The following is a 13,642-nucleotide window of genomic DNA, read 5'->3' as shown; positions in this document are numbered from 1 at the left end:
TTAATAAACGCGTATAACGCTTTCGGATCATCATCATGCTGCGCCGAGCGTACGGTGTGGGCAACGGAGTCGTCCGGAATGCCACCGATCGTTATATCCAGCTGATACTTATCAGGTATGTCGATGTCCAACTTCCACAATTCGCATAGCTTCTGGAAACAATAGTCTCCTAAGTTCTGGCCAGGCCGTGCTTCATACGACGCTGCCTCCTTGAATAGACGGCTAAATGGTAGTTTCTGCGGCCCTGCAGTCGCGTGGCGACCAACCGCATCACCGACAAGTCGTCCCGATCGTACCGCTTGGCAAGTTCACTGCTCGATCACGACATCGTCCTTCAGGGGACCGAATAGAGGGATTAACGTTTCGCCGCCGGGTCCACAAGCATTCGCTCCAGGCGGTCTAATCGGCCGTCGTTGGCCGGGGTTCTACGACGCCCACGCGGTGAGCGCGAACGCGGACGCGGATCCTTTTCTATCTTATCCGCAGCTTGAAAACCATACGAGCCGAATATAAGTAATATATACGAATTCTTCAAATGAAAAGCTGCACCGATATCTTTATAGCGTATTAACTTTTGAAAACAAAAAGTAACCGCAGAAATCGTCGGTTTTTGGTGCCACGACTTCTCAGCAGAATTTTGTGCCAAATGATACCTTATAACGAGACACCAATCACAACAAAATTTCAAGTTACATCGATAATTAATTTTTGAGACAGGGGAGATCAGAGAAGTCAAAATTCATTAAAATGTGGCAGCCTTTATCAGCTTCGATATACGGACTTTGTGTCAATTGGACAGAGTTTTGCCAACTGCCAACAACAAATTTAAACTTAGATTTCCAAAATTCACAGTGGCCGAAAAAGAATGCCGGGTAAAGTATAATATTTGAACTACAAAATTTGTTACCTGAATGTGTCTTTTCGCGGATATTTTGGGTCGCTAAAATCGAAAATGACGGTCATTTTCTATGGAAATGAATGATTTTGAAAATTCGGTCTTACGAACATTTGGCCGACAAAGGCTTTAATTGTAGAAATCGACACAGGACCGCGACCATATCAAACGGTAAGCGGTGAAACGGTAAAATAAGAGCCAATTTTGAGATGAGCTCGTCGCTTACCATTCTTTGACCCTGTAACATGGATTCAAGTAATATTACATTTATAAACGGTTCACTCTTACACTTTTCTTTATTTATGTGCAATAAATATAATGAATGTTATGAATGCAATAAACAAAATAGTCGTTTTATTAACAATTCTATAAGTAATTTTGTTTCTTCCATTTATAAAGTATGAAAGAAAAACTGATTAGTATTATCCCATAATAATTCCGGTAGAGTAATTCCGGTTAAAGCTTACTTTTCGTTCTTTTCGATATTTCTTTTGAATGATTAACCTTATTCACTGCATATTTCATCATGATACAAAGAATAAACTAATTTACCTATTTCGAACAGTATTTTTAGCAAATTTGAGGATTCAAGCTTGTTTTCAGCTAACTTTTCTTAAGCGATCGATGTTCCCCCATTTTTCCCTACATTGGAAGTAAGATCATCTATTGTACTGACATTAATCTTTCTTGATTTTGATTTTTCGAAATGTTGATGGATACATTAGATACATTAGAACTGAATATATGCATCGCATGATATTGGCCGTATCCAGTGGTCCAGTGAACCATGCAACCGTTATAACGTGGCTGCAACAGTCAGCAGTTTCGAGCACTATTTCCGCACGCGCAGTAATATTATGCGATTGATTCTCCTCCGGCTTTAATTTTATCGATAAATATGAAAATGTGCGTTGCCTCCCACTAACAGAGAATTTTCAAATGAAATCCCATATCTTACATAGTATGATGCTGCTGTTCTAAATTTGACCTAAGTTTTTCGCAACAATCAATGTATTGGGAATGCTGTTGATGGAATAAAGCTTATATAGCAGGTATTCTTTTTAATATTGAAGAATAAGCAAAAGGTTTGTGCAATTCTTGTGTCTTTTAGGATCATAAATACGTATTTATTCCTCAATATTTATATTGGCCCCTTCAAAGTAGTTCCCATTAACGATAATACATTTTTGTCAACGATTTTACCAGTCCATGAAACATTTTTGCAATTTACTTCGTCGTACTCTTAGTGCGCTAAATACTCTAGTGCTCTAAGCTACATAGATATCTCTTTGTTCGCTCCAAGATACTAGTAGCCTAACGCCTTAAGTGCGTATAACTTATTTCGATATAGCTTAAATTATGGAAAGTATAAAACATTTGCGAGATAATCAGAGGAACCGAAAGAATACTGTCATTTTTCCAAAATTACTTTTAAATTAAGATGCAAAGCATCGTACAGACTGAAAGTTCACATTTATTTATTTTTTCTTTTAAGCTTTTCGTTGTTTTTTTAGTAAAATCAAACAGTAAAGTATACAACACACGAATGATCGCGATATCAATGTTTATTTATACATACATAATATACATTATAATAAAATGTAAAATAAAACGTATTCCTCCCCTTCTTACTTTTCCATAATTCTTTTATTTCGTCATTTTCTTTGCACCTTTGTCGGTATACATAAAAATAGTACACTTATAAAAGTTATTTGTATTACGTGCAAAGAAATAACGTATAATAAACGAGATTGAAGAACGTAGAAAATACAAGTCTACTAAGCTTAGCAGTAGTCTTTTCATATTAGGATTTATAAAGCGACATTCTAGTACATGATGTTCGTGGCAGGCATTTAGAACAAGGTCAATATGATCAGTAGATTCGAACGATATTAGACAATACAACATAGAAAGTGTATTTAATACTTTGATGCACAACTGGAAATGTCGTTTATGACACGAGATCTTACGAAATTGCATAAATTCAGTAAACAACCTCCTAATAATGTTTTAACAAGAATCTTATTTCAACTATCGATATTTTGAAATGCACAATTTTAATTAGAAGTATTTTAAGATCATTGTATCGAAACTTAATCACTTGTTATGAATTTGAAATTATAACGACAAATCTCAATCAGTTTTCTTATATTTAAAACACGATAGAATAATAATTGAGAATGCTATCGCAAAGATTGAATATACTGAATTTACGGGAATGCACACGCATTCGCAATGCACACGGATATCTCATGTCAGAAATTTATCAAGGATTATCGCTTACGGTTGTAAAACTCTTCTTTCGTCTATGTTGTATTGTTCCAGTTTATTACACATGAGCTTCCGGTAGCTAGTACGTGTCTCATATTGATCAGTATCTTCTGTAGGGTTCTTCTTCTTCAGGGTGAGCCGCGTTATGAGCTAAAGCACGTTGTATCGCTACTGGAATCGGTGGTGGTGTTGGTAAATGAGCACCGTTAGGTTGGAAACCATTCTCGTCAGCAGTGTAAGTAACCAAAATCGGTGTACCATCTGGTGCGGTATAACTAAATTGTCCTCGTACAGATTCAATTTGATTTGGTCCAATAAACTTTGGAACGCCTTGTTCTGCTACGGATATACCATTTTCTGTATCGTAACTATAACAATGTACATAGATAATTTAAAAACCTTTCCATACCGTGCTTTATCGTGCTATATAGAAAAAATGATGCAATTTTTTCGCACAACATTATAATATTATTATAATACTCATTTTCAAATATTCATTTTCTAGTTTTGCGAATTAATTTATCGCGTATATTATAAATAAAATTTTATGTTGCTTTATAATCTTATTTCGGTACAACAAACGTATTTCGTTATAACTATATTGTAGTTTATATTAGTGTACTTCCGAAAGAAGAGAAGGGAAAAGATCGATTGTTATAAATATAAATTTATATTAAAGATAAGTAGAAAGTAAAAAAGAAAATTTTTTCATACGACGCTTTGTTTCTGAGAAAATCGAGTTTGAAGATTTGTGAAGTATACTTTAACTTGACCAAATGCCGATTAAGTATGAGTTGAAAATTAATAGGAAGTTATTATACATGTGAAAATATGTGAAAAGTGTAAAATGTAAAACTGATTCGTTATAAAGAGATCGATATTGGTTATTTTTCGAAGGGTTGTCGTTTCGTAAAAGTACCACCTGCAAAATGCAAGACGTTAAACGTTATATGACATAGGAGAGGCCAAGTTCTAGGCGCGATCTTCGGATTGTACATTGTACGTACAGTAAGTAGACAGCGGCTACCAAGTAGGTAGGTAGGTAGGTAAGTAGGTAGGTCGATCGTAATTATTCTATTGTGTAATGTATTATTGCTAACTGCGCAGCCGACTAACACGAATGATTAACATCAAAGCTAATTATATATTTTTTCACAGCTGAATATCCTGTAAGTCCTTCCTTTCCTTCTTTTTCACTTCTCTGTTTACGCTTCCGTACTCTTCATTTTCAATTTGTATTTGTTCGTGCGTTGCATTTAACGGAACAAGCTATGGAACAACCTAATTGATATTGGAAAATTATATTATATATATTTTTCAGAATTCACGTACCATCTTCGTATGTTACATTTATCGATTGAAATAATTATTTTCTTTAAATTACTAGCACAACAAAAATAAATAACGTATTAATAAAACAAAATATTAATAAACATCTACTTGCAAATATTTGCAATTCTAATATTTTTAAGTAAAAATCTATGAATTAAGGTTCCTATAAGTGAAGAGAGAACAGATAGAATTTAATAGAATTTAGATTATAAATTGATATTTTTAAATATTATGATGATCAAAGGAACTAATTTAGTATTTTAATAAAGAATTAGTAGAATTAAGTAGTATATTAAATTAGAATATTTTAATAGTGAGAATATAATAGAATATACAACTTGTATATGTAAGTATGTATATATGTATAATATTAAAAATAATATTGAAACAATTAAATACAAAGATCGATATTTTTCTATTCAAAAGTTTTATATTCAAGGAACAAAGAAGATAATATTTCAACGTTAATTTCAGTAATTTTAAACAGCTACGTTAAGGATATCTAAAGTCAGGAACATTTTATCACAAGATAAGTTAGACTAATTTTAATAAATATATTTATATGTAGATTTACAAGATCATTGTATGATATTTATGATAGATATATAGGAGTTCCTAACCCACTTAAGGAATCAAAATTATTCGAGTGTTTTACAAGAATAGATGTTAACTTGACCTTAGATTTGTTCATGACCTTAACGTATTTAATTGTGGTTGGGAAAATCCAAGTGCAATAGAAAGTTAAGTTACTACACAAATCGCCAAATACCGGTTAACTGTGTAAAATTTGTTGCAGCCTTTCGAATCGAAGTTATCGTTTATGCTATATTTTGCATTAACGGATGCACATATTTGCAATGAAAAAGCGATAAGACTAAATCAATAACAACATATTCTATTCCCGAATTGGTTAGAAAATACATCGTGAAATTTGTTGCTATCTGTCTAACCTGAACATAATGTTGTAATGCAGAATGTAACAAAAACTGTTAGGGACATACCCGAGATGCGCACATTTACATAATTACTTCGTGAAAATCAAACTCTAGCGTGGGAGATAGAACGAATATAATAGATAGGATACGTAGGCAGACGTTTCTACAATATCTTCAAACGTACAAGTTTTATAACTTCATAATAGCAGTTACCGATTTTTATATGCCTAGCGAAATATTAATGTAAGTACTTATTATAGAATCAAAGGAATATGAATATCGCGTATGTTTAATTAATCATAAGAAAAAAGATGCTTGCAAAGGGTAAAAATTCAGTAAGTATAAAATTATACTTTTTGCATCTCTCTCTCCCTCTCTCGCTATATATATTATTCTTACGTCATTATGATATGTACGTAATTTTGCATATTTTTGATATATTTTTCATATGTACAGAATTACGTATACATTTTATGACATATCGTTAATATCCACTAAGACACGCGTTAACGCAATATTTCATTTGCTAATTTTTTCAATCAACTTACATTATCGAATTCTGTTATCGAACGGTGTACGTACTGTTTCTTCCACATAGACTTTACGTTTCTAATGAAAGTTATGAAATATAAAGTAGTTGATATATTTATAACATTATGATAAATCATTGGTTGGTCCTGGTAATAAAATAAGGTAAGAGGAATGCAGAGCCTGTAATAGACTTGAAACAAAGAATGACATGAACAGATGACAAAGTGTTTTTAGGATTGAGATTATAAGCGAGCCTCTTCGAGCGTGTCGAGATTGCTTTTGAGGAAACGTACCTCGACGACGCTTATCGTTCTGTCGACGTTCAGGATGATGTGGAAGGACGATCTCACCTGTAGGAATACGATCCATCGGGAGAAGAATCTTGTGACTGTCGTAATATAGCGAAACGTCGACCGTAGTAGTCAGGGTTGTATGGGTATCTGTTGAATTGTGCACAGACCATCGTTGTGAATCCCAAAAAGACCTAAGAGAGAACGTAAATGAACTTAAGTGCCTTTTAAAGCTGTCTGTTTTAAATTGGACCACTTGTTTCCATATTATTTACATCAGGTATTGGATATGTTAGTCTATGAAATAAACAATTTATTATACCTGAGGGTTATATTTTTCCTTAAGGAGAATGAAACGGTCGATCACGCGCACAAAAATGTGTATAGAAATGAGATTCGGAGGAGACAATTATAATTTAAGAAAAGGTTACGTTTTAAATGTTTCAGAAGAGAAGAAAAAGAATGTCAATTTTATTTTTCTTATTATACTTCGATTAACAAACTTTAGCGAGACACAAGACGATTCGTGCGTCCTTGAAAGTACACGAAAAAAATAGATAATCTATTATGTACATACATATGTGTACGTTTAAAAAGTATCGTCTGTCATATTAGCACGACGTAGAAATGATATTTAATGAGAAAAAAAAACATTTTTGATACGAAGGGAATCTCGTAAGTGTTCTAACAAAATGTTGTGACAAAGATATAAACTGTTATGAAAACGATGATGAACTTATTTTCAGTGCAGCGTGGAATTGATTATTTTTTATTGACAGGTTTATAAATTAACATTTCATTGTTACAATGACATACAATTCACTTGTATATATGTTTTTGGGATAAGTGGCAAACTAATTACAATTTTCCTAGTTATAAATAGTAATAATATTTTTCAGAGCCGTGTGAAATGTTAATATGAAAATATCTTTGGAAAAGATGGGAAGAGTATTTCTCATTTTGCAATAACGTAATAATTAATTTGTAGATATATCTACGTTTTTAATTGACTTTGCTTTTCACACAGAATAGCGTACTTGCCCAACTGCATAGATCGTATATTAATAACAAAGAAGAACTAATAGAATGAATCGCACGTGGGCAGACAGCTATGTAAGTTATGAATAATTATATGCATCTGATGCGCTGCGTATTTTATCTTCTTTATCAATCTGTTCGTCTAACGCTAATTATATTGCATTATTAAGGAAATTTTATTATTTAATAGAAAATACGTGCACATAAACTGCCGATTTATTTCTCTATTTATTAACTTATTACAGTTATTTAAAATATATGTCTTTAAAATAGAAGAAAACTCGGTTTCAATCGAATTCAATGAATGCGATGTATGCGATATGCATAAATGTCTGCCCCTCATATACATCTACACAATTTTAACGTACTTACGAAATTAAGTCAATGACGCGATTAAATTTAATTGTATAATCAAGATTTTAAGTTTGTAAAATAATGTTGTGCCCTTGAGTTTGTGCAATGTACGTGAAGTTAAATAGTTAATTTTATATTTGAACGTATGTATGTTACATTAAATATTATTGTCGTACAAAAGATCAATCTCTGATTAAATGTAATCTTAGATTAAATGTTATCTTTGGTAGTGCAACATTTTATTCATCATGTATTGGTTTGAAATTATTATTGAGATCGCCGAAACAAAACTACGAGACATTTGGAAGAAAGGCGTTTCAAATAAGTCAAGATATACTAAAACATACCTTGTAATTTTATAATTTTATAATATTAAAACAGTATTTTATAATATTTAACATACATTGCACATAGCTTATAGTATATTTAGAAAATGATGCGTATAGCATTCGGGATCTGTAACGATTCTAACAATTTTTCATAACTTGATCGATGTTGTGGTTGTAATTGCTAGGGAATATGCGAAGAGATAGGAAAATGTTGTTAAAAACGGATGTAGATGAATTTTATGTTTGACCGATAAACATATTACTAGATTATTTGTTTTTTAGTAGGCTTTAGTAATGGGAATGACAGTTTTTGTTAATCGATAGGTTCAGAATCGTTAAATGTATGTAATTGTCAGTTGTTTAGAGAATGTTAAGACAGAACGCGTGTATTAAAGACGTTGGTTATTTGGTTTCATTGTAAAAGTTACTCAGTAGGAACAAGTTCTTTAAGAACTGTACCTCGTCACAGGAATCGCATTAATGTGTATTTAAAATAGGATGTAACATATTTAATAACTTTAATAACGAACAAAACTTGCGTAACATTTTCCAAATTTCCCCTTGTTACAGTTCTAGAGATATTTTTGAAGTATCTTGAGGATTATGTATTTTAGTATTGACTAACAAATTGAAGATAATGGGATTAGAGTAATACATTGCACTCACAAAAATCTTCATGATGACTACGCAATAGCAAAGGTTGAAAATCCTTTAATTAGTCACGAAGCCACCAGGCACGACACGATTTTTGAAAAGTAATATTCAATCACGGTCCACTTTGATCTTCGAAAAGACACGTGATAAGAGTTCGTCCTATCCTGTAGTGCTTAGAAGTACGACATCAGACGGATTACGATGAGGTTTTATAGTCGCCACAGTCCTATGCTTCTACTTCCTTCCCGCCCCGCCACTGATTCAAACAAGTTGAAGGGGAAAGAATATGTTTCATCTATTCGTATAATCTATAAGTAGGGTAGCGATTGCGTTCCTAACGAATATTGCCGATTGGCAAGGTATTTGCGCATTTACATATGCTTATATACTTTAACTTTGCTAATTTATAACAAAATAAGGTTCTAAACAAAGTATAAAGAAAGATAATAACACGGGGTTACATTTTTGGTAATATGCAATGGAGTTTCGAAACATCAAAAATAACAAATTTCCTATGTTTCGTAAAAACATTTATAACTGCGTATATCCACACAGAATGTTGAAGAAATACAAGAATCTGCTATATTTATTCGTTTAACATATACTCATTAATTTGTCTATCATTCGATTGGGGTTAGGTTGTGCTTAGGTTGGGGTTAGGACTAACCTTTTCGTAAATATTAAAAGTTTTTAAAAATAAACATCGTTTTGTGCATATATGAACGTATATTCGTACTTAACGATCAGTTATCGTGCAATTCGATACAAAGTACAATTTGGATACTGAATACCTTTTTCTTAATCTTAACTGAGGAATTGCTTCAATATAGAATACTTGGTTAGAATGTAATAGTATAAATATGCAATGCGTAATGTATAAGTCTATTCATTAAAAAAGAATAAACTCGGAGTTACGATGATTGTGGTGAAAAGATAAAGATAACTAGGTCTATATTAGGACACATATTTTACCTTGTTATAACATCAATTGAAAATATAAACAGATATTGTTTGTAATTAAGAACCTATAGACAGTCTTTTACTTAGTTCTATTTAATTGTCGTTGTCTCTAATATAGTTTTTATAAAAGTTTCAGTCAAATACTTACTACTCTACTCTCTTGTTCCAATAATATTTACCAAGCATTTAAATATCGTTCTGAAAGAGAATTCTAAAAGGAACAGGAGTTTTCAAAAAAAAAAAAAAAAAGAAAGAACACACACACACACACACACACGTGTGTAACAACGATATATTAAAGATGACTCTGTTAAACATTAAAGGATAGGTCAATCATTGGCTTTAAAACTTGACATCTTATCTTATAGTATCGGTATCGATGCACGAATCTGTTATACTTGCATGTATAATTACACACAATGCAATGTAAGGAAATACACGAACGAATATATTTCGTAAACTTTACGCGCATCTCGTATGCATATGTATATAAGAGATATAATCCCTAGAGTTTAATAGGATTCTTTTCTACTTGGCATTCGACAGTTGTTCCCTTATTAACATTTAAAAAGCTTTTTGCTTGTAAGACCGTCAATTACAGCGGTATGCAAACTGTCTAACTCGTGTAATCTTAATTCTCGCGTGTTCATCTAATAACGATTATTCATGATGCATAGCATAAGAGTTGGAGTAGAGCTTCTAACAGGATGGTAGACGGCCGTCAAATAGGCGTTATTAAATCTGCCAGTTTGCAATGTCTCGTAAGACACGGACCGAAGCGACCTCGGTACAGGATTCAGATCGCCGGATTTGCCACGGATCATCACAGGGCGTATTCCTTTCACTGGTTGCCTGTTACGAGCAGGATGCACGATGCAACGATTCGCTGCACAGCATCGGCGATCCTTGCGACACTCCCTAGGTGGAACACCAACGCATTCTCGTTTATCGTTCCTCGCATCTCGATAGATCGAGATTTCCAGAATTGATCCAACTTACGACTTTCCTTCCCCGTCCCGTCTGCCACAGTGACACTTGTTTATTTCCAATTCGTCCATCTATATATATACATAACGAAGAAGCGCAGTAACTGACATGTTAATTCATTGGATGCTAATAGATAGCTTTGCACATAGCATTTACAAAGGATTCTAAAGATCAAATTGTTCTCATTGTAAAGCGATGCTTTCGTCCTAGTTTCGTTCTATCGAAAACTTCTCAATTATTTTCGGCTATTCGTACATTTTTTAATACTTTTGTCATTTTTACAATGTTATCTTTTAGTTTGATTAGCTTGATTAGTAGCGTATAGAATCGGTTGAGCGAAAAAAATAGTTTTGATATTATTTTTAACGAAATTTAAACGTAAACAAGTGAAACATAATACAATATATAGATTAATTATGCTACTTTTTAAGATGAAATATAATATATACGCAAATATATGTAGATACAGGATTAACAGGAATTAAATGTGAAAAATATTAGATATTAATATATACATTAATAAAATGTAAATATTAAATGTAAAGATTAAATATGAAATTGCGTTCAATTAAATCGTTACGTATGATTGCTTTTATTACGTATACTGTATGATTTATAAATATACTTCTTTTGTCAATAAAAGGTTGGATATATAAAAATTAACGATAATATTGGTATATCAAATTTTCGGAACTTTACGTAAATACATGCAGATAACGAAAAACATCGAATTTAAAAGCAAATCTTTCAAGTCACGTGTTATTCACTTTCGTATTTATAAGAGTGTTACGACTCGTCTTAAACGTTATACGAGTACAGAAAAACACAATTGTTAAACAACGAAGGAGTATACAAGTGAGAATGATTTGACACATATTTTAAATTACAGAACTCTGAAATTTTAGCGGTTGCTTAACAGTTAATCCGCTTTCAAGATGTATCGAATTCTATGGTGAACAGACACTTTGTCACTGACTTATAAGCAATGAGATGCAATAGCTGCAATTATACGTTTTATCGTGACTTTATTACACTAACATTTATATTTCAATAGATGTAACAGTAAGTTTCTACGTAATCCTTCAAGTGGGTTTTACGTAATTTACGGTTCTTCATTCAACAAGATAATCTTATTGGGCTGCAAAGTATCTGTTCATAGAACACGAATATTTCTAAATCATAGTATCTAATATACAATGTGTTACTGAAAGTGAAATTCATTTTACGTAAGTTACATTTTACGTCGATTAAATTAAATTAAGTTTTAAATGAAACTTTTTCGTTCGAATACTTTTGTCGGAAACTTTACAATTTCTGACGTTAATTTTGTTAAAATTGGAAAACAAATTTTTCATAAGAAGCTACATAAAACATGCTGAATAAAATTCTTCCGTTACGGAATTTCTAAAAAGTTAACATGGAAAATAATTAGATGGTTCAGTGTTTACTCGTGCACATTCATAAAACGAGCCAAATAGCTTTATTTTCTTACTTTTTGACTTTGGAAAGGAATTTGGCTACGTGGTTATGCCTATGAAATCAATATACATGTACATCCATACGATAGATTGATGACAATTACGATATTTAAGAGATTTAAAATACTCGCGAATCTTATTCAGCCAATTCCCTTCTCCTTTCTACCATTTTCCCTATTCCTTATTATTCCCGTCTTGATTCTCTTGCCAGCGCATCATCGTCCTTCTGGTTAATTGTTTTTCTCTTTCAACTTCTCTGTGTTCTTCTTTCGTTCTTTCCTCTTGTCCATACGATCTACCGATCTTCTCCTCTGCTTGTATACAAAATCTGTTAACTCTGTCCTCATTACGTTACCGTATCTGATTCTCGTTATCGTATCATATATTCCTTCTTCAGATACTCTGCTCTATTTTCCTCCCTTAATTCCAGGGGTCCAATGAAACTGTTAATTTCTATAAATTAAAATTATTTACCAAACTTTTTCGAACAATTTCTTTTCTGTTTTAAACTATCTGTGTACACTGAAACTTGAACTCTTTTGTAAGAATCCCTTTTTGACAGTTACTTTACCCCCGATTAACAAATGTTTTGGATGATCAGGTACCCTCGAACAGATATTTAAGGGTAAGATGTAAAAGTTGAAATATTGTTTTAATTAGTACTACTTAATTAGTATGATTTAATTAAAAGCAGGATAAACGTAGAAGAGAAAGTCACGTTGTGATTTTTGTGTAGTTACTTTGTTTCATTAACGATAAAAGGAAAACTAACGAGGACAAAACGTTATGTATACACTCAGAGTTCGCAGTTTAGTTTTGAGAGTAATGTGTTTTTCATATTATCTTCGTTAATTTCATTTTTGTCAAATTTGGAAGAATCGTTATTTCTTAAACCTCCCGGTCTCCCTTAAAAATAGAACTTCACCGAACGGTTCAAGGTTTCAACTTTTGAACAATCTGCCGCACGACATTTCCATCAAGTTCGTCCGTGCTATTTTCCAACCTTCTAGTAGCTCCTCGATTTCACCGCCGTCTTTCTCTACTTAGCGACGAACCTAGCGACTCCCCGCGTCGGTTTCGTTCATACAGTTTTAACCTCTTGCGACCCCTCGACTTCGCGCCAGGTTTATCCGCAAGTGACTTCATTCCAAAGGCTGCCCGATTTGCATCAGATTCTTCCTCACAAACAACAATCTTAGCACTGCCTGATTTCCTAACCGTATTCCCTAAAATACTCTCGTCAGCTTCTCGCGCTACTCAAAGTCCTGGTAACATTAACGTTACTTTTTTCCAAGCATCTGTTTCGCTTGTGCAGATAAATTGGGAAATGTACTACATAAATTTGATTTATGATTATATTCGGTCCGGAAAATTTTTTTTAAGTTTGCTTCGTATCCAATATCATTTCAACGTTGTTTAACGCGTAATAACGTTGTTAAAGATAATTAAGATAAAATTATTTGTCATAAACAGATATAGTAGCGAGAGTCGAGTTTGAGCTTCCGTGACGATAACACGTGTTGATCTTAAGGCCATGGTGGATATCTGGCTTAAGCGTCCTTTCTCCATTTACAAAAAAGGTTCCAAC

General features: G+C 32.7%; 1 protein-coding gene across 1 annotated transcript; it reads right to left on the bottom strand.

Moving 5' to 3' along the window:
* Positions 1–2,532: 2,532 nt before the first annotated feature.
* On the bottom strand, positions 2,533–8,829 carry LOC117232428 (endocuticle structural glycoprotein SgAbd-1-like). Its single transcript, XM_033491782.1, has 3 exons — positions 8,642–8,829; positions 6,315–6,448; positions 2,533–3,534 (listed from the first exon to the last, which is right to left on the bottom strand). Exons 1-3 carry the CDS (start codon positions 8,651–8,653, stop codon positions 3,267–3,269), a joined length of 414 nt encoding a protein of 137 aa, XP_033347673.1. The 5' UTR covers positions 8,654–8,829; the 3' UTR covers positions 2,533–3,266.
* Positions 8,830–13,642: the final 4,813 nt, after the last annotated feature.

Source organism: Bombus vosnesenskii, unplaced genomic scaffold (assembly GCF_011952255.1).
Source record: "Bombus vosnesenskii isolate JDL3184/JDL3185 unplaced genomic scaffold, Bvos_JDL3184-5_v1.1 scf7180000013288, whole genome shotgun sequence".
Lineage (NCBI taxonomy): Eukaryota > Metazoa > Arthropoda > Insecta > Hymenoptera > Apidae > Bombus > Bombus vosnesenskii.
This window is presented reverse-complemented; position numbering and strand designations above follow the sequence as displayed.